Source organism: Motacilla alba, chromosome 3 (assembly GCF_015832195.1).
Source record: "Motacilla alba alba isolate MOTALB_02 chromosome 3, Motacilla_alba_V1.0_pri, whole genome shotgun sequence".
NCBI lineage: Eukaryota > Metazoa > Chordata > Aves > Passeriformes > Motacillidae > Motacilla > Motacilla alba.
This window is the reverse complement of record NC_052018.1, coordinates 23,862,819-23,888,139: the sequence shown is the minus strand read 5'-3', so window position 1 is coordinate 23,888,139 and position 25,321 is coordinate 23,862,819. Positions and strand designations below refer to the sequence as shown.

At 42.1% G+C, this 25,321-nt stretch overlaps 2 protein-coding genes across 4 annotated transcripts; one reads left to right on the top strand and one right to left on the bottom strand.

The window, feature by feature from the left end:
* The first annotated feature begins 1,246 nt into the window (after positions 1 to 1,246).
* Positions 1,247 to 12,210, top strand: LOC119699485 (glutathione S-transferase). 3 transcript variants are annotated; one of them, XM_038133088.1, is made up of 8 exons: positions 1,247 to 1,402; positions 1,752 to 1,831; positions 5,305 to 5,411; positions 6,797 to 6,848; positions 7,082 to 7,214; positions 7,777 to 7,918; positions 10,744 to 10,875; positions 11,609 to 12,210. In XM_038133088.1, the coding sequence occupies exons 3-8, from the start codon at positions 5,325 to 5,327 to the stop codon at positions 11,729 to 11,731; spliced, it is 669 nt and encodes a 222-aa protein (XP_037989016.1). In that variant the 5' UTR covers positions 1,247 to 1,402; positions 1,752 to 1,831; positions 5,305 to 5,324; the 3' UTR covers positions 11,732 to 12,210. The 3 variants fall into 3 exon arrangements, with proteins under 3 accessions (XP_037989016.1, XP_037989018.1, XP_037989017.1); XM_038133089.1 differs by having other exon boundaries at positions 1,263 to 1,402; positions 1,728 to 1,831; positions 11,609 to 11,934; XM_038133090.1 differs by lacking the exon at positions 1,752 to 1,831 and having other exon boundaries at positions 1,251 to 1,402; positions 11,609 to 11,934.
* Positions 12,211 to 13,094: 884 nt separating this feature from the next.
* On the bottom strand, positions 13,095 to 21,603 carry TMEM14A (transmembrane protein 14A). The gene is made up of 5 exons (XM_038133091.1): positions 21,548 to 21,603; positions 20,227 to 20,312; positions 18,517 to 18,618; positions 15,008 to 15,095; positions 13,095 to 13,987 (listed from the first exon to the last, which is right to left on the bottom strand). The coding sequence occupies exons 2-5, from the start codon at positions 20,300 to 20,302 to the stop codon at positions 13,948 to 13,950; spliced, it is 306 nt and encodes a 101-aa protein (XP_037989019.1). The 5' UTR covers positions 20,303 to 20,312; positions 21,548 to 21,603; the 3' UTR covers positions 13,095 to 13,947.
* Positions 21,604 to 25,321: the final 3,718 nt, after the last annotated feature.

The following is a 25,321-nucleotide window of genomic DNA, read 5'->3' as shown; positions in this document are numbered from 1 at the left end:
CTGAGGATGAGCTCCTGGCATGGCCACGTGGTTTCAGGATCTCTCACAGAGATTCTAGTTTTTGGCCACACAAAGCCAGAGCTCCTGGCACAAGGAGTGCTTGCACCCTTTGCACTGGGGCTGCAGCCTCCCGCTGGTCACACAATCGCTGCTGCCTCCGGGGCCTCCAAGCCTGTCCCCTGCTCAGTGTGTCCTGGCCATGTCCCTGAGGTCAGCTGCCTTGGAGCCAGCCCAGTGGAAATGTCCAGAAAACCTAGGTTTGTTACCCAGTGTGCAACAAACCAATAATTACACACTTAAGAGAGATACTGACTATTAATTCCAGAGTTGTGCAAGCCTCATTGCTTGGTGGTGTTCCAAAAATCAATGACAAGATTTTACTATTTATTCATTTTAGCAAGCAAAGGCATTAATGCTCATTGACAAGTCATCTAGTTCTCTTAATAAATAATGTTCTCTCTTCTATTGGTTAATGATTCCTCCTCTTCTCATGCTAATTAATCTGCATGCTCGCTGGGTCTTTCTCTTCTTCTGAGTTGGGTTTCTTAAGCTGATGGGCTGTGAGTCAGTGGCGTGGGAATCTTTCCCTGCCGGAATTATTTTTTACCCATTCAGAGCTGATCTCAGCACAGTTGCTGAGCGGGCTTTTTTAGTTTCTTCCTTATCTTGGGAGTTCTTCCAAATGCCCTTGTGGCCTGTAAATTCTGTATTTTATGTATCCACTATCAGAGGTACATCGTTCTTTCCAAGCCTTGTTAACCTCCCCTGTGTCTGAGATCATTGAACCATGTTCTACTCTTAACAAGGCAATTCTCCTGACAAGTAATTTCTCTTTCCCACCGCTGGACTTCCCTCAGACCTTGTTGGTAGCTGTTCTCTGTTTCTCAGATTAGAACTACTTGTTGATTAGGCTTGAAAGTATACAAAAATCAAACAGCAAAGCACATCCTTTGTCGAGAAAATGTTTACATATTCCACATTTTGCAACAGAAACTCGGCAAGGCTGCAGGGACAGGGCCGAGCTGGCTTTTCCCTGAGCTGCGGTGCTGGGGTTCGGCGATGCGCCCAGCGGGGCGCTCGGTGGGCACGGCGAGGCCGCGGCGGCGGCCCAGGGGCGGAGCGGCCGCCGGACGGGGCGGGAGGGTCGTGTGTGGGGGCCGGGCGCCGTGCCGGGGCTGTGGCGGCGCTGTTTCGGGGCCGTGCCGGTGCTGTGGCGGCGCTGTTTCGGGGCCGTGCCGGGGCTGTGGCCGCGCTGTTTCGGGGCCGTGCCGGGGCTGTGGCCGCGCTGTTTCGGGGCCGTGCCGGTGCTGTGGCGGCGCTGTTTCGGGGCCGTGCCGGGGCTGTGGCCGCGCTGTTTCGGGGCCGTGCGGGTGCTGCGGCGGCGGGGCGGCCCGGGCAGACGGTACTGCGGCGGCGGGCGGGGGTCGCGGCGGGGGGCGGGCGGTGCCAGCTCGGTGGAGCGAGCGGTTCTTGCCGGGATCAGGGCTGCTGCCCGCAGGGCAAAGGGCGAGATGCGTGACTGACCGCCTGGCCCTCCAGGAACGTCCTGCGTGCTGCTGCAGGGAGTTTGTCCAGGGGTTGTTCCCCGGCTTCTCTCCCGCCGCGGGGACCGGGACGGGCGGGAGGGTGGGAACGGAGGGGGGTTGTGTGTTTGGCTCTGGGTACGATCAGCGGGCAAGCTGAAGGGAAACTGCTCTTTGGAGTGCAAGTTTTGCAGTCTCTGGTAGTACTTTGCCTTTCCCCTCGTCCAGACGCTCCTCCTAGCTCCGGCGGTGGAAGGAAGCTTTTCGAGCCCGGACTTGGCCCGAGCCCCGGTGGAAACCCCCCGCTGGTGAGCAGTTGCAGTGTTAAGATGGTCCGGAGGCCGGGCCGGGCAGCGCTGTGTGCGAGGTCGTCCTGTGGAACTGCCCCGTGCGGGACGGGGTCGAGCAACGAAGCGCTGCAGAGAACTGCTCTGCGGCCCGTATCCAGTTAGGGAGAAAGTCTAAGATCAGATGGGATCAGATGATGAGCTTGCTGCTAAATTCAGTTACTTGTTCCTCACTGAAAGGCTGGTGTCTGAACTGTGTTTTTAATACAGCCGGCACAGCAGTAGCTGCCTCTCTGACACCTGCGTGGCCGTGGTCCAAGGAAAGTCTGATGCACTAAAACATCAAGAAAGTTTGTGATTAATTTTCAGGTCCATTATTGCTATTCAAGAAAGACAATTTACCTATTTTGCAACTCTTTTATCACGACTCAATATTTTACAAAGGGATATTCTTTACAGAAGCATAAAAGGGTCACCAAAATAGTTTGCAGCCCTATGTAAGTGTTCCTCCCGAACCCCAAATCCGGACCTTTAGCAGTGCATTCGCAGGAAAATATCCCCGGCTGCTGTGAGAGGAGCCCTGAGTTGAAACTGGCAATCAGGGCTCTGTGTGGGCTGAATTTTATCAGCTCCAGCTCTGCTTTGTGGAGAGGTCAAGGGTGTTTGCTCCTTCTGCCTATGCTAGCCCTTATAGTGTGTTTCTCAGCCTTGATCCCACCTGCTGGAGGTTAGAGCGTTTGTCCAGTCTGTGAGGGTTTAAGCGCAGTTCTCCCTCTGGTGAAGTTGAAACCAACACTTACTTTCTGAGCATCAGGGAATGAAGTATTTTTGAAGTACAGAAGGTCAGGAACTCTCTTTCTTGTTATAGTGTAAGTCATACATGGGAAATAGAAATTAAGGTCACGGTCCTGTGTGCGTAGGGCCTGGTAAGGGAGCTGTGCCAAGTCCCTTTTTGAGCGCCTTGTTGCAGTTCAGGTATCAGGAATCTAGCCAGGCATGCAGCAGCGCTGGAGTAGATGCCAGCTGCACTCCAGACACAATCTATTGACAAGCACATCCTTTTGTATCAGGAGAACTTTGCTACCAGAGACTGTCCGGGGACACTACCACGGTGTGGTGGTTTTAGTTTGAAACTGGGTAGAAATACTAATTTTCTGTAGTGGTTTCGGTTTGTTGAGATTTTATTAATTTTGAGATTTTTTGGTTAATGTATTAAAGAGTGTGGTGGGTTTGGTGTCGGTTAATTATTAATGTATTCATTTTTTTGTTGTGAGGTAGGATTAGGAGAAAGGCAAAGTAGGTTTAAAATTTTAAAAGGGTAGAAAGAAAAGTTTATTAACAGTAACTCAAAGAAGGAGTAATAAGAATTAGAACAAAATTTTTAGAATATTTCTGTTTATTTTATATTTTTTCTTACTGATAATGTAAAGAAACAAAATTTAAAATTTTAATTAGTTTACTATTTTGAAACCAGTTTTGGTTTTTTTTTGTTTACTTAGGCCGAGAAGTCTTTTTTTGTTAATGTTATGGAGGCTTTTCTGTAAGGAAAAAAACCCCAGTTTTCTTGTGTTTTTTTTATGAATAGTAGTTGTTCAGGGAAATCTGTAATTGTGAAGTTCTTATTTTTTATAAGCTTTCTTACAGTTTGTTTGTGGGTTATGTTGATTTATGGGGTATTGTTTAAAGATGAGTTGTTTAAAGGTAAAAGTTTTTATTATTGATTTTAAAAATTATTTTTATTTTTAGGAACAGATTTTTGTCTTTTTCTCTCGGGAATATAAAATTACTTTGTTTGTTTGTTTAAACTTTTTATGGGATTACAGTTATTTTAATTTTTTTTTTTAATATGGAGGTTTATATTTGATAATAATTTGAATTTTTTTAATCATTTTACATGTTATAGGGAAAAAGATTTTTTTCTCTATAGTTTATAAATAGAGGATTTTAGTTTTAAAATTAAGGTATTTATTTAACTTTTCATCTGTGATTTGATTTTTTTTTTACTGACTGATGTTTTTATGTTGTTTTTTTGTATATTTGTATTTTGAGGGTTTTTTTTCCTTATTTGAAGGAGGATTGAAGTACTGCAGGGTTAACGTGTTGTTTGGGTCTTGTAAATGGTTACTTGATTTGTTGATAACCTGTGGAAGAAAAAAGAGGAAGTTCTTGGGTTTTTTTCACGTCTAGTTTTTTAGTGGTTGGAAGTTTTGTACCATTTAAAAAATTCTTCTCTTGCTAAACTATGACACAGGGCTAGGTGGAAGCTGAGCAGTGGTTTTGAAGACCTGCATTTTGGACAGGGCACCTCTTTGTCCTGTGAGTCAGGATGGATAGGGCACCTCTGTCCTGACAGAGTGATGGCTGTGTGCTGTAGAGCCTGTGGAAGATAGCACCCAGCACAAAGGACTTCAGTGGAGTGGGCCAAGGATGCAGTCTCCCCTGTCACTGTTGTGCTGTTTGTGCCTCTTTATTGATGCCTCGGGATTATGGCCAACATTTTTACTGTGTGGCTCAGCTATGTATTGTGAAGTGTATGCAAGCATAAATAAGCCTGCCTGTGAGCAGATAAACCTTTGGCTTAACAATGAAGCATTCTGTTAATCTGTGCCTCTGTCTTACGAAATTTGCTTCATTCTTCTGTGACCCATTGGTGATAAGAGTACAGTGTTAGCTTTGTTTCCAGCATCAGGCAAGCTCACATCAGCTGCCAGTGTCATACAGTGGCATGTGACTGCACATGGTAGGGACATTTGAAAGGACCAAGTGTTTCATCCCAGTGCCATCATCTGATGGGCTGACTCGAGCCCCCTGCTGCCAGGGACATTGCCCAGGCCTTATCTGCCCAACAGAGCTCAGTTCCATCTGTTTGGTTTTTGATTTTAAAGTTAAATTTTCCGGGCAGATAGAATATAAATCTCTGTTACAGTTTGACTGTAGCAGCTGGATAGGGAACGCAGAAGCCCTGGTGATATGTGTTGCTTTTAAAAGCATATTTATAAAGGCACAGGAGCACAGGGCTCTGAATTGTCATATAAGAGAGACGAAAACAGTGTTGGTGATGCTAGTTTGGTGTTCTTTGGAAACCATTCATTTGATATGGTACATTTTTCAAGTATGGTATGACATGTGACAAAACCCAACACCTACTGAAGAGATTGCTTCACTGCAAGGTTAAAAATGTGCTAGTTCAGGAATACCCTACAGTTCTGCTTTGGTTGTAAAACTCAGTAAGCTGTTAAAACTACAATAATTTATTATTTAAGAGATGCTTATTGTCATGATGTGGCTGAATGGCTGCACATTCTGGTCGTGTGTAGTTTTTCTTTTATTGCATTAATCCACAGGAAACTTAGTTACATCAAGCGCAAGTGTGTCGGACTTGATTGTTTTTCTACTTTCTCTTTTATCCAACTGTATTTAGTAGTTTGGAGTGGGACATTGAAAATGCTAATTTAAAGCATACTTCCACAAGATCATCATCTTGATTTTATCAGGAAACAAGAACTCTGAAATCATGGCGGGGAAACCCAAGCTGCACTACACCAAGGGAAGGGGGAAGATGGAGTCAATCCGATGGCTGTTAGCAGCAGCTGGGGTTGAGGTTTGTACCTTTTTTTATAAAGTGATTTGTGATTAAAACAGGTATTCTCTAAAAGGGTTTCCCAATTGCATCTGTGCTTAGGGATATGCACATCATCACATATTGTGCTGCAGAATGCTTAGACTGAGTGATACACTCTTGTGTTGTATTTCATGTATTCCTTGAGCCATAGTTGCACAGTGAAGAGATTTTAACGTACAGAGAGAATTGATGGTTGTCATTTTTGAAACATACTTTAAGACGAGATTGTCAGTTGTTGCTGCAGACAAAACTGTGACTTTTTCTCAATGCTTCTAACTTCCTTCTCCACTGAAAGATCATGTATACCACATGAAAACTTTTGAACATTCTCTCCAAACAAAGTACCTTTTGTTCTTTGGGACAGGACATGAGTAGGATAAATCAGCAGATCCACCCCAAAGGCAGTGTTAGGGGATCTATCTAGATTCACATCAGGTGAAGGCCATCCTAAGACATCTTAATTTCTACATTAAGTTTTTGTTTAAATATGTTCTTTTGAAACTATTTATACTCTGTTGGAAATAAAAGGCTTTTGTAAATGGTGCTCACTTGAGAATGTTGCTGACAGAATTTGCAGAACACGAGTGCTGAGAAAACCAAGATATTGTCCTCATTCAAATGTCCTTACTAAAAAATAGTTTTAAAAAAATCTAGTCGATTAAAGAGGAAGATAAAATGTTTTCTGTAATAGAGGTGTAATTTACAAGAAGTTTCTCAATACTTCATGTGGCATCAGCTGCTTTTTTACTGAGTGATTTGGTATCCTTTTTTGGTTCATGAAGCTGACTCTGGTCTTTATAAGGAGGAAGTTCTTTCTGGAGCATAATGCATTGTACAGTCCTGTGGGGTTGGGGACAACAAAGTCTTGGGTTATAGTCTCTGCTGGAGCAGAGATGAAGTAGGGGGTCTCTTAAGGAAGCTTTTCTATCTGACCATCCAGGAGCCTCTCCATCAGTCCTCAAAGTAATTTAATCATGGTGCAACAACAGAGTAACATTATGCCTCCAGGGAGGGACTTGGAACAAAGGAAACTACTGGTCTTTTATACCCTTACAGTCTAAGTGAAGGTTTAGGGTCATGGGCTCATGCTGTGTCTCACCCGGCCAGTGCCACAGGTCCCCATGCCCTTTGCTGTGAAAAGGGAGGAGTTCCCAGCTCTTGCCCTGGTCTCCCAGGGCTCCATGAGGAGTTGGAACTGCAGCTGCTCACCCAGCTACTAGCACTGAATGGATTCCTCGACAGGGTCAACACAATGAGAAAATTAGGGAGAACAGTGTGGAGAGGTGGGCTCTAACTCCCAGACTCCCTTCCACTTCTCCACTGCCTTTGGAGTGACAGTGTTGTTTTCTATTGTCGCTTTTCAGTTTGAGGAAGAATTCATAGAGACGAAAGAAGACTTGGAAAAATTGCGCAATGGTGAGTCTGTAAACTGTACCCTGAACACAAGTTCACACAAACAGAACAAAAGACCAACAGGAGATATTTTTTTAAGACCTGCAATATGATGTGACCTGTAAAGAAGAGCTGCTTCCTTGTGGATGCTTTCATCCCTGAGAATTACAAATGTCTTGGTCTCTTACCAGGATTCTTCCTTTTTTTTAGTGTAGTATTTCGGCAGTCTGAGTAGCTTGCTCTTTTTTCTTCCTTAGATGGAGTCCTGCTGTTTCAGCAGGTGCCCATGGTGGAGATAGATGGGATGAGGATGGTGCAGACCAGAGCCATCCTCAGCTACATTGCAGCAAAGTACAACCTCTATGGGAAGGACCTGAAGGAGAGAGCCTGGTATGGTAACAGTGTGCCACTTACTAACACTCTTCCATGATTGTTAACATTTACAGAAAGAATGTTGCTGTGAAGTATCTGCAGTAAAGGTGAGTATACCTAACAGACTGTCACTTACTGTAGAGGCTTTATTTTGTAAGAATGGAAGGGCAACTCCAGAGACTGTGGAGATTATTATGGACTGGTGATTGTTAGCCAGCATCCTCTCATGATTAGACCTCAAAACTAATTTTTTCTCCTAAATTATTTTGCATATGCAGTCTTTTCTCCCATAAATGAATACATTATTAATGGAAAACAGCATGAATTCCACTTTAAATACATTACTTGCAGCCTTTTTATTTTTTGCTTATTGCATATACTGTGAGCTTGTTTTACAATTTGTGCTTTGAAAAAAAACTGAAAGTCTTCTCTAAGTGGAAGAATCAAGAAAACAAGCCAGTGTCTTACGTTACATTCACTAATACACATTTTACTCAGTGATCACTTCAGAGTTGTATTTCAGGAAAATAAGCAAAATGGAAAGTTTCAATGATGTGTTGAACAAAAATATTTGTTTCAGGATTGATATGTACGTGGAGGGAACTACAGACCTAATGGGAATGATCATGTATCTTCCTTTTCAACCAGCTGATACAAAAGAAAAGAATCTTGCCCTAATCATTGAACGAGCTACAACCAGGTACTTCCCTGTTTATGAAAAGGTAAGTGATAAATCACCAGCAGTTCACAAAGAGTGAGTTCTGGGCTCCCCTTCCTACCCCACTCCCCCACTGTTCCCACACATTCTTCTTTCCAGAAGGCGAGTGACAGTAGAACTCTAGAAATGTTTGATGAGCCAGAATCCAGCAATGTGAAAAGAGGGCCACAAAATAATTTCTGGCTGGTTTCAGTACCGGGTCTCTTTGCTGTCTTTCTTTTCCAACCTAGCTTAGTGGCTGATGGCTCCCAGTGTTTTGCCTAAATGCACCATCTCCATACTTGTACCAGCCTTCAGTACTTACTGTCTGGAAGTGTAATGTGTTACAGAATTGTAAGGTTGGAAAAGACCTTCTAAAGATCATTAAATCAAACTGTCAACCCAGCACCACCACCATATTCAACATCAAACTGTGTCCTCCTGTGACATATTCACATGATTCTTGAACACTTTCAGGATTAGTGAATCTACCCATTCCCTGAACAGTCTGTTCCAGTAATTTACAACCCTTTACATGAACAAAAATTTCCTCAGATCTAATCTAAACCTCACCTGGTGCAACTTGAGTCCATTTTCTCTTGTCACTGGTTACCTGGGAGAAGTGGCCAACCCCCACCCTAACCAACATCCTGCCAGGGTGTTGTAGAGAACAAAAGGTCTCCCACTCAGCCTCCTTTATTCTTGTTATTCAAAGTTAAATATATTTGTGCTTTACAGCTAAGGATCCAATTCTACAATCTTCCTTAAATCCATTGCTTAAATGTATTATATTTAGAGACTATGATTTATTCTCTGAATTGCTACTTGGGCATCCTTAGGTGAGCACAGAGAGGCTCTGCAAGCAAGAGACATGTAGCATAGAAAGCATAAAGCAATTATTTACTGGCTAGCATGCACCAAAAAGACTGAGCTGTGAGGGAAGGCATTGGTATGCCTGCCATCCCCTTAGAGCACATGAAGAGGCTTTCTTGGCTAGGCAGGAGTTGGTCAAGAGGGGATGGATTGTTCTTTTCTTCTCCCTGGAACATTGCCTGGATGTTACTGAACTGCCATTTTCTATCAACTTGCTGTTTGTTTTGTTGTTTTATTTCTCCTTTAAGGATATTTTCATTTTTTCTTGTGTTAAGATTTTCTTGTTTGAATTGAGCCAGCTGTGATCCTCATCTCTCAAGTTTGCTTCTGTTTGTAACTTTTCCTTTCATGCCACGTGTGTTTGTGCTGTACAGACTTTCTCACAGTGCTTTTTCAGCGCATAGTGGTCTCCTCGGAAATCTGCCAAGGGTACAAAGCTGTGTTGTTTCAGAGCTGAGCTGGGTTTCCAGCTTGAAGCCTTTGTTACCAGGCAGCTGAAGTCCACTCAAAAAATACAGGACTTGATGCAATTTCATGTCCCACTTTATTAGAGCCTTAAATTGCACAAACAAAACCCACCGAGGCTGCCCTGTAAAAATAACAATGTAAATGATAATCCAGCACTTCTGAAATCAGAGTTCATATATATATCCACTGCCATACCAATGGAGGGCTGTGCTGAGAGATACTGATTACACACCCAAATCTTTCAAAGGTTACAGGCTGATATGTATTTTAAGTTATTAAACGATAAAAAATGCACCAAATTCTCTAAGCCTGTGCCTAGGTGGCATAAACTACTGTTGTGATATGTTTTAGCATGTATGCTTCATGTAGGAGAGTCTTTAAAGTAACCCTTGTTTGCTAATGTAAGACACAGCTGAACTTTTCCTTTATTTTAGCTGAGTTAATTTTTTTAAAATGGTTAATAATTTTCTTTCTGTACCAGCTGTTTAAGATGTCCATTGATTCAGCTTATCAGGGTTTGCAGTCTATGTGTTATTCATTCAGGAAGCTGACAGGAAACATACCTAGCTATGGGTGTTCACTTTAAACACTCAGCAGCCAGATGGAGCAGCAAAAGGCAATGTAAAGCCCTGCAGGCAAAGAGATTCCGGTGCTATGTTTGTGAGTTTCCACACAGTCTGATAAACAAGCTGTGCTAGACCTTGTTAGAGCAGTGCAGGAAGTAACTATGTGAAGGGATCAGCTGTGGCTCTGCCCATGATTGCTGCCTCTATGGTAGAACTGGCAGATGGGGCTGGAGAAGCAGTTGGCTTCCAGAGTCACAGACTGGTGTCTTACTGCACATCAGTTAATTTAGAGTAGCCTTGGTGTGACTTAGGCACAGACACAGCCTTCTCTTGCTCCTGAAAGGAGGGTGATAGACTTCTGGACAAAGGTAGGCTGGTAACTACTCTGAAGCTGTACTGCAATGTTCATCTCAACTTGTCTACTACACTTGTTAGCTTTGGCAGACTGTGATTCTTGCATCAGCAGTTTGCCATAAATGGGATAAATTCCTAATGGCATAGAGGATGGGAAGGTTGTACTTCTTCATTCTGGACATATTTCAAACTGTAATCAGCAGTCTCAAATTTTGCTGAAACATCTGGAAATTCACTTAACTTTTTTCTTAAAAATTTGAGGTGTGTTTACATGTAAACTGGCCTGACTACCTCTTCCAATTACTTTAGCCCTGTTTCTTTTGTGTGATTAAGTCCTTCTTGTGGTACTGGACTTGGTATACAGCTACCTGGTGCAGTAGGTTAGAGTGAGAGATGGGATTGTACACACTGAAACATGAATTCTGATTTAATTTTTTGTTTAAAGAATATGTATCACTTTCTAACTTCATAAGTTCTTGCATGGCTTTACTCTGCTGTGTTTTTTCAGAAATCTGTCTGCAATGAAATACCTAGATAAAATAGTTACATCCCATGTGAATTTTTTTGTTTATTTGTTCATACTTTATAGGCCTTAAAAGATCATGGACAGGATTATCTTGTTGGTAACAAATTAAGCTGGGCAGATGTCCATCTGCTGGAAGCGATTTTAATGGCAGAAGAATGTAAGCCTGATGTTCTGTCTGCATTCCCTCTGCTGCAGGTTAGTAATCATCTGGTGTCAATATGGAAGGTAACCAACAAATTTCACTGACTGTTGTTAAAAGTCAATTGATGTTTTCATCTTTTGAGCCATTGTACCAATACTTCTCTAGTCTGTTTGACTACAAAAACCTGCACTCAGAGCACTGTCTTTCCCCAGAGCTGCTGGGGACTCACCTTTCTCCAGTTCTGCTTTTCCTAGCTGTTCTCAGCTGGCAGGAATTCACTCACTAGTGCTACCAATTTGGTCCTCTAACTGCTACTTCCATGTCTTCAAACACAGCAGCTACATCTGCAAGGAAAGTCTGTGGCCTGGTGTGTCTGCAGTTCCTGTCCTTTTTGCCAGCAAAATTACATTTTTAAGAAATCATATACAAAGAGCAGTTAAGTTTCCTATGTCTTGTCTTCTGTAGTGCTTTGCGCTGGGCTATTCCTGTCCATGCCTCTTTTTTTTCTTTTTTTTTTCCTCTCAAATATATCTGCAGGATTGGGATGTGGGTTTTTTTCTTCCACTTTTTACTAGCTGAATCTTGACTCTTTAATATTAATTTCTCCCATTCCCATCTGGGAAGCTAAGGTATAGCACCAGCATTACAGATCAGAAAAAGCTAGTACCTTTTACTGTTCAGTAAGTATGTCTGAGAAGTAAAAATCCAAGTCACCTGATCTTTAAAATATGAAGGATGGAATTATAATTTCTTTAATCTCACTGGCTTTACTGTTGCTTCTTACAGGCTTTTAAAGGAAGAATCAGCAACATTCCAACAATCAAAAAATTCTTACAGCCTGGCAGCCAGAGGAAGCCACCAACAGATGAGAAGTTTGTTGCTGTTGTGAGGAAAATATTCAATATCTAGTCTGATGAAGATAACCCAACTGTAGTATATTACCAGAGCTTGCTTTGTAAGAGTAAATTGCATAGATGTGCTCTGTAACTTGCATCATGTGGCCAGTGTTGAAATAATACACTTTTAAATTAGAGTAAAAGGCTAATTTGGACCTGTTGAGTCCAGAAAGAAGAATTTCATGAAGCAGTTATATGAAATAAAATATGCTGACATGTGGTGTGTGTTCAATTACAGTGCATGCCTGGTAGGGTAAAATGTTCAATTGTAGCTTCTGGAGTACTGTAAAAAAGCCTCATGATCCCCAACCCCCTTTTTATAAACTGCCAGAGAGAGGAGCCACACCCTGAAAACTGAGAAGTCACTTAAATTCAGGCCTAGAATCTTCTGGGTTGGTTCTCTAGGTGGTCTCCTAGAAAGTTCACTGTCCCCCTGCGGTATTTCACAGCCTAAAAATTAAGGAAATAAAACCTTTAAAAATAAAATTAAAATTCATGATCCTTTTAAGTTTATGGGCAGAAGTAAAATACTTTTCTAATCCCCACATGAATCTCTTAGGAGTGATTTTTTCACTGAAAGATCAAAGTCCTTGTGTTTAATTGGCCTGCTGTGGTTTTCATCTGCTGAGATGCTCTTCTTTTTGCTGCTTGGCTGGCTGGTCAGTGAGGCAAATGCCCCTTGAGTAGTTTGTTTTGTAAGGTTTTACCTTCTGCAGTCACTTCCCACAGTTACAAAGTGCACTGTTACAGTGCACAGTTACCAAGTGCACTGGCTGCTTACCTTTTCAGTAAGAGTGAGTTTTACCTCAACAGTGCTTAAAGCATGCACTACCATATCGGATTCTTTACCCTAATTTCATGGGAACAATCACTGTTCCCTTTAAGAACATTGTCATAAACCATCCTTTGCACTAAGTTGTTTCTCCTCAGTAGGACTCCAGCTGATCAGGCAAACAGTCAGCCAGTGTACATGAAGAATTGCTGCCCAGCAAAGTTAACTCCTTCCCTGACTTGTGCCTAAGAAGAGCCATGTGCATCTCAGAGGTACAAACCACAAGTGGCCCAGTCACCTGGGCACTGCTGACTTCCAAACAGGTTCACATTAAAATCACCTCAGTAGCTGGAAGCAGTGCTTTGCCCTGCACAGCACTCGTTTCACTGGGCTATCCCTCTCTTCCAAACAAGTGCTATGATTTAGGAACCATCACAAAGAGGGCATAATGAAACAAGATATGTATGTATATGTGTGTATCATATGTATGAAAAAATGAAAAGCAGCAAAATTTCTGTTTGTCTTCAAGAGGGCACCCACCCATACTGCTTCCTAATGATTTTGCTTATATTCCCTGTACACCAGAAGACGGTCTTAGCCAAGCTTTGAGACTCCAGGAATATTTATTTTTTACACAAATCAAAGCAACTTCAATCCCTGAACAGTTTGTGACTGAACAGTCTCTTCTGCTTACAGGGAAGAATTCAGCAAGACAATCTGTGTGAGAATGGAATGGCAAACCTGTTCCAGAGTACTGAGAGCTTGCAACCTCTCTGTGCAGCCTGATGTATCTCAGCCATGGTTCATGTCACTGGCAATTTACAGCATGGTACATGTTTTAAACCACCACTGAGTACACAGAAGAGCACCAGACTCTTTCGTTGGCAAAATGGCTCACTTCTCTGCTTAAAAAACTGATAAGCTTCAAACATTTTACATTTAAATTGAACACTGATTTTTTATATTTAGAACCAGGGTAACAAGAAAGTGTGCTGGAAAGGAAGTTGGTTTTTTAGTGCAACACAGTACAGGCCCAAGACTTTTTTGATTTAGAACTGATTATTTAATATCAGAAACTACAAAATTACACTTCAATACAAGATACCTATTTAGCATAAACATGTATTTATAGATATTCTTTCAGAGATACAGTGCAAGAGTAATTCAATTTCCTGGGGTGCTCTGCACCCCTAAAAGAGATCAAACTTACAAAGAAAAATCCCATGAGTTAATAGACTGCTTAAATGAAAGTAGATCAAAATATACCAACAAAACACTTGCTTTAGTTTTTAAAAAAGCTTTTAAAATATCAACACATATCAATAATCAATTAACATGTACAGATCTTTTACAGAAAATATAAATGCAGTGTAAGATTTGTGTTCAAACTTGTCTTTCAAGTACAGAGAGCATGTCTGTTCGGTGGGCATGGCAGTCATATTCAGTTCTAAATTCTCCTACAGCAGCATAAAAACAAGCCTCAAAATCATCAATAGGCTGAAAAAAAAACCCAAAACAAGAAAACATAAATATGGCTGTCATTAATAAAATCAGTGAAAGTCATCATTAAGTAACATAAATAACTGACACTAGAGTCTCTTATTAAGCCATCTTTTCAGGTGTTCAGATCTCCAGTCTCAGTGTCTAGGAAAACAAGTGTCTAGAAAAACAAAGCCCACCTAGGCTGGAAAAGCAATTCACAATGGACAATAACATTTTCCAGTGTAAGTCCTGATTCTTAAATTTTGCTTGAATTTTGACAAATTATTTCTGATTTTTTCCTCCCTGTATGTAACTGATGTAAAACAGAATAGTGTTATATTAAATCCATAATATTAAAACGACAAAGCAACAGTTATTATTCCTTCAGAAGATGGGGATTCTGATTTACACCTGGAAAATGTTTTGCATTACAGACTCATTGGGAAAAAAAGTTTTGAACTTACTCCATAATTTAATTCCAAATTAATTGATTCAGAAAACTGTATTTTTCAGAACGCTGAACAGCAGCAATAAAGCAGCTGGAACAGCCAGATTTTTTTTTAATTTGCCCTAATACTGGCCATAGTTCTTAGGTCAAGTCAAAAATGTCCTGGTTTTCAACAGTACTGTCCTTCCAGTAGTTTTGAATGCAGCACTTCTAAACCAGAGTGTTGGCCTTTTTTTTTTTTAATGACTGTTGTTGCATGAAATTAGACTAATTTTATGTGTATGTGTTCGAAAACTTTAAGGCTTATCTAGGTTCTTCCAAAAGCCTTATCAATATGCATTAATATTTAATTTCTGACCTCTCATTTCTGTGCTGAGAAAGTCACTTCTCACCAGCTGTATCTGCCTAGTAAGATGAAAAAGCTGCTCACTGGAAACAGGACTGTGACCTCCAAACCAATTTCATTTAAGCTGTATAGTTGCTGAATGACAGTGACTTCCACCAACAGTGCCTTGAATAGGGTGTGAAATGGCAACTATTTGATAACCAGTGAAATCTTTACATGAGGATCCACAATATGTATTTACCTCAGGCATGCTACTAGTCCAGCTGGCATTAATTTCTTGGACCTCTTGAACCTCATTCCCATTATAATGGTCAAAAGAAAAGACGAAACTGTAAAAGACAATCCAATATATTTATGTTTTCACTTTTCTCAGTGGACCACTCAGGAACACACAGAATTATCAAAGGTCATTGCTATTTTTCTATGAACTGCAATTTAGTGAAACATTAGATCAGAAACAGAGTCTATGAAAACATTCTTGCTTTTCCAAAATACACCATTATGATTTCTTTTAGCTACAAATAAAGCTTCCATGTGCCGCAGAATGCTAAATCCTATTCCATGAAGACTGGGTAAGTTTGTCAGTCAGTCAATTCTACTCACCCATATCAAAATTCATGGGGACACCAACAAAGTAGAAAGAATCTTGGCCATAGCAGTCACATGTATATTGAATTACAGGAATAGTGTCTCATAAATCCCACCAGTTTAGATCATTGCAGCTGTTTTCTAACTATTCAAGGAGCTAGACGATTCAACTTCTTGTCTGTTTTATTTTTAGAATATTAGCTCGTTATTTGCTGAGCCTTAAAAATTATATTGGAATGTTTGCCACCTGTTTTTGCTACAGAATATGGCTATCAACATCTCCTTCTTCATGACTACAATTCCTCTGGAGCCTTTTGCTATGAGGGAACCATCCTTGCCTGTGGGCAAGGGGTGGGCAGCCCAAGAGGGCAGTAAATGCAGCACAAGCAGCAGAGAACAACTATGAAAGAAACTGAATTTTCCTCCTGGAGTAGTCTAATCTAAAAATGGAGGCAGCATTGAACTCATCAGGCATAGGGATTTCACTCTGAACTATGGCTGCAGAGCGCTACATAAATGAGAAGACTGAGGAGAACACATGAAACTGCAAAGATAGCTACCTTCATTAAAGAACTGTCACTTGAAATGCTTCCTAGAAGTGCACAGAGAGGCAGGACTTCTCATGAGCAGCTGGGCTTTGTCTTTGGCTTTCACAGCCAAAGTAATGGCAGTCACACAGATGACTTTTTGCGGTGTAGTTAAACCATCTGGCTAATTCTCTTCAAATTCCACTGTCTAATCCTGGGGCCAGTCCTGTGTTCATAGGTGTCAAAAATTAGTTTTAAACTCACTTCAGCATATAAACAAAGCCCTGACAGTTACAAGTATCTTACAGAACTCCACCAACTATGTGCACTCATGAAAGACACGTTGCAAAAAAAAAAAAATTATGCTCCATTATGCATTTGCTCTTATTTTCTAGTCACTTAGCCTTGATCCTCTCAGGAATGTCTAAAGAGTGAACTACTCCACAGCATGTGTCTTGCCAGAGTCCTGAGTATATTTACAGTTTATTACAAGCTACAAAGCATATTCACTCTGTAATGTTTTTTGTTTTTTCCCCTATTTGCTAGTACCTGGCTTTTCACAGGTTCCAGAGACTTTTTAATACATTCAACTTTCAGACCAGACTTCAGAAAGTGCTATACATTCACTGTTTCACCTTAAACCAAAGAAATTCAATAAATCAAGAGCAATTCAATCCAGTGAATCATATTCAGATCAGAATGAAGTTAGTAGCATTGTGAATGCTACTAACTCTTGCATAGGGAGATTTGAATTTCTAAATCCACTTCAAACACATAAAAATGCATTAAAGTATCCAAGAAAACACAGACCTTATTTCAGGTGAAGTAGGAAAATGCCTGAAATAGTAATTTTAACAAAACAACTAAGAGAATTTGCTTGGGTTACCCATTGGCTACATACTCTTTGTATGTAGGATAAGTTACAACAACATTACTATCAAGGTCCTGTAGGAAAATATTACCTAAATTACTGTAGGAGAGTCTTGCATAGGTGATAACTACTGTCAGTAATTATGGTTTGGATGGATGGGTTGTTTTTACATTTCCTAACCTTTTAAAGGTTTGGGTGTTTGCCTTATTTTACGTTGTAATTTACTGTAGTGGTTTCTAAGAGTGGTCACTTTCTTCCATGCACCTTATTTCCATCTTTCATTTGTGTTCTAGCTGCTTTTCACATTTTGGCATGTTAGGCATGAGTGAAAACATTCTAGTTTTCCACAAAAGCAATACACATTTATAATAAAAAGCAATTAGAACATTTCTTTGTAAACATTCTAAACTAGGATTGCTTTAAAAAGTCTTTGTTCCTTTTACTTTATGTAAGAAGAACTTTCTAAGGCAGGTGTAGTGAACTCTATCTCACCTCATTGCTTTAACTTCTGCTAAATAAGTACTATACATTTCTCCAGTTGAGAAAGTCCTCACATGCCTATGAGTACATGAAATGCAAAACACTGGCAATTTTAAATATCAGACATTCAAAAGCACATTAATGGAAAATTTTGTATTAGTCCCTTCAAAACCTGGGAATTAGGAAACAGGCAACATATGTTAAGTTTTAATGAGTCTTCCATAAATTCTGTATCTAACTTAGTAACTTAAGTGACCCACAGGAGTATAATACCATACGCTACATAAAAGCATCTCACACTATTGATTATAAATTTACATATACTTAAGGCTATGTCTTCATTCCAAAAAATGTTCTGTGGTTTTTTTAAACAGTGGGATAACTTAATCTGAACAAGGTCATGGTGGCAAAACTGGAAATCCAATTTAAGGTCATCTAGGAGCAGATCAGGTCCACAATTACCACCTTTACTAAAGAACTTGCTGGGAACTCTTTGCTGTCAATGCTACTCAACATTTTTTTAAAATGGAAATTTTTATAACTGTGATTTGTGCTAAGCACAAAGCCAGAATGAACAATATACAACAGATTCTAAGTTGAGAAAAACTAATTGTGTACTCACACCATCTGGATTAAATGCATTTTAAATGCATTTCTGCATGTGAAACCACAGCCTAAACCACCTTTGCTAAAACCATGACTGAGACAAGCTCCCAGCAGCTCTTATTGCAAATTCACTTGTGCAAGGTTTATGTCCCCCTTAGGGATTGTAATTTTTTGCCTCCATGTGGGTTTCACGGCAAACTAGCTGCCACGACAATTATTGCATAGTCTTTATCCTGTCTTTCTCAGCAGCAAAGGAAAAACACGAAGTTAAACTGTTCCATTCACTGGGAGCTGAGGATACGTTACATTATGCAACAGTGGATCCCACATCTACTTTACTGCTCAGATTGCAAAATTCAATCTGTAATGCTAATGATTTTATTGCAGTGCTATCTCCTGTTTATCAGCTGGATTTCACAATGTGTGCAATGTTAGGCAAATATCTCATAAAAGGAGGTGCTGCCAGGTGGCAACACAGACCTACTGGCTTTGTGTCAATGATCTCCCTTACCTCGTAAATGGCTCCTGAATTTTGCAAGCTAAGCTGAAGTGTTGAACTCCAGTAAAAACCCAACATTTAAACCCAAGCAATACCCAAAATTTACTAAAAAGAGAATTTTACATGCAGTTCATGATGCTGCTTGTTTGTTTGTTTGCTTGCTATAGTGAAACACTTACACAATGATATCTTCACATTTCTCGGATCACACGTTACACAGTAAGCTCCATAACCAGCCACTGAGCCAAAGGTGAGTCCAGCAGCTAAAGAGATTTTACTACCTGCAAGAAATCATTCAAGTGTTATTTCTCAATACAAGGTCTTTAAGCTCAATCTTTGCACAGCAGCTGTCTCTCTACAATAGAACTGATTTTGCCACATTCCAGCTTACCTCACCCAGTGTGAAGAGAGAGGTAATATTTCTGTAACTGGGTCATTCTAATGTGTGGGATTAGGGGCAAATTCAACTAAATTAGACAGAGATGATCAGGATCCAGTAATACTTGCAACTTGGGGAAAATACAACCCTAAATTTGGCTATTTTCTCTATCATTCTTAAGAAGGATTTTTGTAATTTCTCTGAACTGTATGTTCATTTTAACTGTATCTTACAGCACTTGGAAGTCCCCAAAAATTGTAGAAATGTACCAATATCTATAAAGAGTAAATTGGAAAACACCTGTAATGTCAGGCCTTTTAGCCTGACACCAGTCCTGGACAAAGTAATGCTATCACCAACATCACATTTAATGAATAAAGAATGAAAAAACAAATAAATGGCAGTGAGGATGAAAACAGGGCTTCTAAAATTAACTTGACATCTTCTTGCAGTGCTATTGAAAAACTGGTGCATAAATCCCAGATATATCCCTAATATTTTAAATTTCTGAACAGACATTTGTCTTGGTACCATATGATAAAAGTGTAGAATCAGTAGACATTATTTGAATTAAACTGATCCCCAGATGTTTATAAATAAAGAATTCAGACCCCCAATGTCATTTAGTTCCCACTCCTTTTATTTTGAGTATTTTAATCAAGACTTCGCAAGAAAATGTAAATCATAACCAATAAAAAATTATCTAGATTTGCCACGAGGGTTGACCAAGTATTAAGGAGTGAAGAGAACAGGTGAATGGGACAGTCAGTGAGTGCAGCTGGCTGCAAACACAAAACCACAGCGTTTTCAGAAATTCAGATGTGAAGCCGTGTCTCCGAGAGCAAAGCATGTGCATTCTACGAAGGGAGACGGTGACCCTAAACCACCAGAATCGTGACGGACAATGGAACAGGGACGGTGACCGCTGCGCTGCTGGGGCTCTACGGAGAGCGCACGGGAACCCGCACGCAGCTCCCGCCCGCCCGTCCTCGGTACCGCTGCGACCTCTGCCGGGTGCTGAGCGGCGCAGGCGCTGCCAAAACCCCTGGAATACCGAAACTGTGCTTTGTGGTACACTGCCACCTAAAACCTGACTCGTTATCTTACTGTGAAAAGGCACAATACCAGAGAATTAACCACCACAAGTAGAGGTGTTTTTTTCCCCACTGTGCACCTGGAAATGTCAGAATCAAGCCTGGATTTCTTTGTAGAAAATAAGCTTCAATCAAGGATATACTGTGCTCAACATAGGAATGATTAAAAGGAGATGAGAAAGCCCAAAATGCATTTAAGGTCAAAGATAACATGACAACTCCCACTCTTTACCCTGAAAACAAACTCGCTTAAATGCTAAAGCTGGCCAAAGAACATCTCATGAAACTCAGTGCATTTACAGCAGCATATGATGGATGTAAAACGCAGCTGTGCTAATTACAGCAAAGTCTTCATGTCAACACTGCATAGAAGAAATCAAATGCATAATTTCCAAATCCTTCTGTCCTGTACTAACCTTTACGAGTGTATGCTAGCACACCTCCAACCACCAGCAATGAAGCATATGCAAAACCAATCCAGTCAACAGCCATGGTCCCAGCTCTGGAAAAAAAGCCAAATATATTGCAACTGAAGACAAACAAATTCCTTCCTCCTAGTAAAAAATAAATCATTAGTTAACGGGTTCTAAATAACACTACACTCTCCTAAGTTGTGTTTGACTATTGTGTCAAAACATTCAGGAGGTGAAGGTGTGCCTGCTGGCTATTGTACCATCCTTTCACTGACTGCTGCCCTTCCTTACACCCCAGTATAGGGGCATATCATATTTCCATTAGGGGATTTTTTGGGATGTATGTGGCATACGTTTTTTCCCAGTCACAAATACATGTATGCAGGCAAAAAGCTTGACATCCAAAGCATGTTTTGTTGCACTTGTGTCATGCTGCTGAGCTGAGAGCACACTATGGATACATACAGATCTTCTGAGTGCTCAGCTCAGTGCTTGCATCTCCTTTCAACCACACTATATCTGGAGCACTTCATGCAGCATGTAACAAACCCTGCACCAGCCAAAAATACAAATTTTTAGAGTCTATTCAAAGTCTCCAGAGAGAAACTTAGGCTGTTTTGGGAAGATACACACACAGGTACGTCATCCTGTATCTCTGCCCCTTTTATTTCACCTTTCCATTTTGATGCATTGTGTGAAGTTAGGCTTCTGTTCTGCAGAAAGCATTTAAGGTTCTGTTGTGACGCTGGTCCCTACTTCCCTGGCAGTGCTGTGTAAAGCCGTGAATGGCAGTGCTCAGCAGCCAGAGAGCCCCTGCAGCACCACGGCCTCTCTCCCATCAGCCGGTGGGGCACACCTTTGCCCTCCTCCTCCCAAATTAAGCGTACACTTAATTAAGCACATCCTTCTTTATACCTCAGCGCGTGTGCCCTTTACCGGAGTGTTAAAGGGTGCTAGCAAAGAGTGCTCACTCAGCATTTCATGTCAAGGCTTTAGTATTTAAAGTAAGCAACTAGCAGCGAGCCCACTCCTCCCCAAGTCGTAGCTCCTCGGGACAAAAGGTGTGTTTAGGGGGCCATGGCACCCCGGATAAACGAGGTTTGCAGAGGCGGGGGCCAGCGATGCAGGGGCCAGGGATTCCCAGGCCTTTGATGCGCCTGGCCTTCGGGGCCGCCTCCCGCCCGGGCCCACAGCCGACACCGCGCTTCCCAGCGCCGCGGCGCAGCCCCCGGGCCGGGGCAGGCGCCTGAGGGGGCGGCCCCGCGCCCCGCCCAGCCGCCCGCTCGCCCCTCGCCGTCCCCGCGGCAGCTCAGCCCCGCCGTACCTCGTCCCGCCGCGCCGCCCTCCGACCTGCCCCGGCCCCGGCCCCGCCTCCCGCGCCCGCCGGGCTCCGTGGGGCGCCGGCCCGGCCGCGGCGCCGCGCCCCGGCTCAGCCGCTCGGCGGCGGAAGGCGGGCGCCTGTCGCCGTCACGGCGGCGGCGCGGCCCGGGCCGCCCGCAGCGCCGCAGGCGGAGCGGCGGCTGGCGGCGCTCGGCGGAGCCGGGCCGCGGGGGATAAGTGGGTGACAACGAGCCGGCAGTGCCCTTGCGGCCAGGGGGGCAGTGGTATCCGGGGGTGCATCGGGAATAGCCTGGCCAACGGGAGGTGATTCCCCCCCCCCCCACTCGGCCCCATCTGGAGTGCTGTGTCCAGTTCTGGGCTCCGCAGTAAAAGAGAGACGCAGAACTACTGGGGGGAGTCTGCGGAGGCCACAAAGATGGCATGGGATCTGGAGGATCTCTTTTATAAGGAGACGCTGCAGGACTTAGGTCTGTTCTGTCTAGAGAAGTATGAGAGAGGATCTCATTCATGCATATAAATCAAAGCTGGGTGTTGGGAGGGTGGTGCCACACTTTCTGGTGGTGCGCAGCAATGGGACAAGGAGCGATGGCCATAAGCTAAACCACACGAAGTTTCAGCTCGGTTGGACAGAGCATGGTACTAATAATGAACTAGATGATCTGCATGGGTCTCTTCCACCCCCAGCAGCTCTGTGATTCTGTGAGTCGTGGCTATGCTGGTGCAGTAGGGCAGCAGGGCAGTAGGACAGCACACTCTGTTGGGGCCCCTCAGTTACTGTGCCCTGCTCCAGGGTGGGCATCTCCTGCTTGAGACTCCATATCCAGCCTTTCAGGCTCTGGAAAGGTCCATGAATATTTTACTCTTTTAGGGCCAACCCCCTTTGCTGTGTTTGGGATGGAAGAACTCAGGAATGAAAGAGTCCCATCTGCAGATCCACTCATCCCCAGAGTGTGCCCATTCCACAGAGACGGGATGAGGGTCTGCTGCCTGCAGCCCCCACAGTCTGCAATGGGCACTCATTGCTGTGTCAGGCACCCTTCTGCCCCTTGCCCCTCTCATAAGCAGGTTCCTCTCTTTCCTTGCTTGTGTTTTTTCATAGTCTGAGGGCTGCAGCATGAAGTCAGGTGAGCAGGCACGTAGGCTGAATGATCGGATATGTTTGTCAGGGAAAACATCAGGCACAAGCCCTGACACTCTGATGCTAAACACGTAGCTAATTTATGAAACTGCTTGATGTGGTTATTTTAACACCCTGACTTCTTGTCTGCTAGGCTTTTTTGCTGGACGTATTCCACTGCAAGCTATTTTTGTCCATATTTTGTCCCCCTCCGCAGTGTTTCTTTAGCTTTTTCTCAAGTGAGTGATTCTTGACCAGCACAGGACGTGTCCTTCAGGGGTGATACAGGGGTGCCTGTGTGCAACGTTCCCCACACTTCCCTTGTTCCCACAAACAGACTGAGCATAAACATGGCCACAACAGGGAGAGACTCACAATGCCATGTGATAGGACTTGGATACCTGCCTTCTTCAGGGGTCATTTGAAAATCTCTGCCAAAATCCTGTGTTTCCTTTAGATTTCTTTGCTTAAAGGTGTGGGAGTTTTCCGCTCCAAAGAGCTAACTGGAAAGCAAATCAACATTCTCATTAGGGTAAACGTATCTAATTTCCACTCCTAACATTCCATTTGTTTTTTTCTGGTAGTGTTTAACTGCTGCAATACAAACCCACTCCATGTGAGCTGTCCAAGTCTGTCTGCTCAGTGGAAAACAGAACTGTTCTCCTTATCTCACCACAGTGTCTGTGGGAAGGAAGACTTAAGGTACACTAACTTTGGAAAACAAACATAGGACACTTGAGGGCAGGATGGCTCCAAAATGCAAACTTAAAGCATATTCGTAAGCTGAAGTCCAGAAAGTGGATTTCTTGATGAAGTATTATGAGACTTGTGGCTTTTGAAAAGCACAGTAAAATAAACAGGGAATTAAATGGAGCAGAACTGTGCAACTCTATTTGAGGGGAATCCAAAGTGCAACAAATACAGTATCTTTTGGCACCTCTAGGATAATTACAAGTTGTGGTTACTGATTCAATGATACTCATCGCTTAAGAAGACTGGGTAACCCTGAAGTCTGCATAAAATTTGAATTCACATAATTATATGCTGCTTGTTATGTTCCCTTCAATTTTCAATTACAAAAAGTATTTGGTACTGTTTTCCCTAAGGTTTTACTTAACTATTGTCTGATGCGAAAGGGTTGCTCTGTTTTACAGCACAGATGGGAGGTTTTGAATAGGAGGAGAATTAATTAAATTAGTTTTTGGTAGCATGACAAATCAAACACCTCAGTCCTTACAGAGAGCTGTAACAGAGCTAGCAGCATAGCCAGTGTTACTGTTGCTGTGTGCTTTCTAGTGTAGTTTTTACTTGCTTGTTACTGCCAATCTGAGCTGAAATTCCCCTGTTGGGTGTCTGCTTCCAGCTGTTTTATTTTAGTTTGTTTTGGTTATTTTGTTTTGTATTATGATTTGTTTGCTTTGGTTCTGGAAAGTTCCATTTACAACAATTGAGCCAACTACAAGGATGAATTTAGGCAAAAATACACGGTTTTGTCCATTATAAACATAACTATTTCACTGAACAGCCCCTAGCATCTCTTTATTTTGGAAAGACAAACTTTCAGATCTGGCAAGCAAATTGCCTTAGTTGCAGGGATATATTTTTCCATCTTTGGGAAAACATGACCTGAAGAGAAAAAGAGTTAAAAGTGTTGAGTGGAGGCTTCTTAAAATTGTGCAGCCCTGTCCCTAGAAAGTTTCACCTGTATTATGTGTTACCTTGTGTTAGCCCCAGCTACATTCTAACCTGAATGTAGGCATTCTTCCCTGAGAAAGTCTGAGCTTGTGCCTCGCTTTGTTTATGCCGTGTCTAAAACCTCTAAGGGGCTTGTGTAACACAGCCCATTTCCCTCCTCTGGAACATTTTTGCTGAGGCTACCTGTTGTTAGAGGTGTTGGCAGGAGGAAGCACATAAAAGACCCCTCTCTGTGGTGAGGTGTTCGTGCTTTTTGTTGGTCTTCCTATATTAACACTAGGGGCTACTCATAATCATAAGCTTCAAGTAAACTTTAATGCTAATTGCTGTCCCAGAACATAATGTGATTCCAGAAGGGATCTGGAATGGAATGGTCTCTCTGAATGGAGGGAATGGAAGAGTGCCTCTGAAATCCCATAGACAGAAGAAAAGGTACTGAGATGGGGAGAAGAGAGCAGCTAAGCACCTTGAGACAGGTGTCATTCTGGAATATTTTTGTGCAAAGGCTGTTCTTATTGGGTGGGATTATGGAAAAGGAAGAGGAGACAAAATACTGTTTCTGAAATGCGTGCTCAGAGGCTTCAGGTTTAATAATCTAGTTAATGAAGGAAGGAGTCAGTTGTTATATTCCAGTACAAAAAAAGTGACTGTTAGGGATAAATTCTGTAAGCTTTTATATACACACACATATGCAGATAAGCAGTGAGGAGGACAGTGGTGTCAAAATAACAGAAGGTTGTTAAAAAGCTGGGGAGATTGATGTACTGACTGATGTACAGCTTTCTGGGCTGACTTTGTGGGTTATTACACCGCAGTTCTGAGGTGTCACTTCCTTGAAAATTTAGTATGAAAGCTTAAATCTGGAATCATCAAATAGTAAAAGGCAGAGATACTGTTTTTAATAATAACTATGAAGTAATCTGACAGGCAGTCACACAAATTTAA

Coding starts and splice junctions, on each gene's coding strand:
- LOC119699485 (XM_038133088.1), top strand. CDS start 5,325: ATGGCGGGGAAACCCAAGCTGCACTACACCAAGGGAAGGGGGAAGATG. Junction 6,849..7,081: donor CTTGGAAAAATTGCGCAATG/GTGAGTCTGTAA, acceptor TTTCTTCCTTAG/ATGGAGTCCTGCTGTTTCAG. Junction 7,919..10,743: donor ACTTCCCTGTTTATGAAAAG/GTAAGTGATAAA, acceptor CATACTTTATAG/GCCTTAAAAGATCATGGACA.
- TMEM14A (XM_038133091.1), bottom strand. CDS start 20,302: ATGGCTGTTGACTGGATTGGTTTTGCATATGCTTCATTGCTGGTGGTT. Junction 18,619..20,226: donor GCTAGCATACACTCGTAAAG/GTTAGTACAGGA, acceptor GATTTCTTGCAG/GTAGTAAAATCTCTTTAGCT. Junction 13,988..15,007: donor GGACTAGTAGCATGCCTGAG/GTAAATACATAT, acceptor TTTTTTTTTCAG/CCTATTGATGATTTTGAGGC.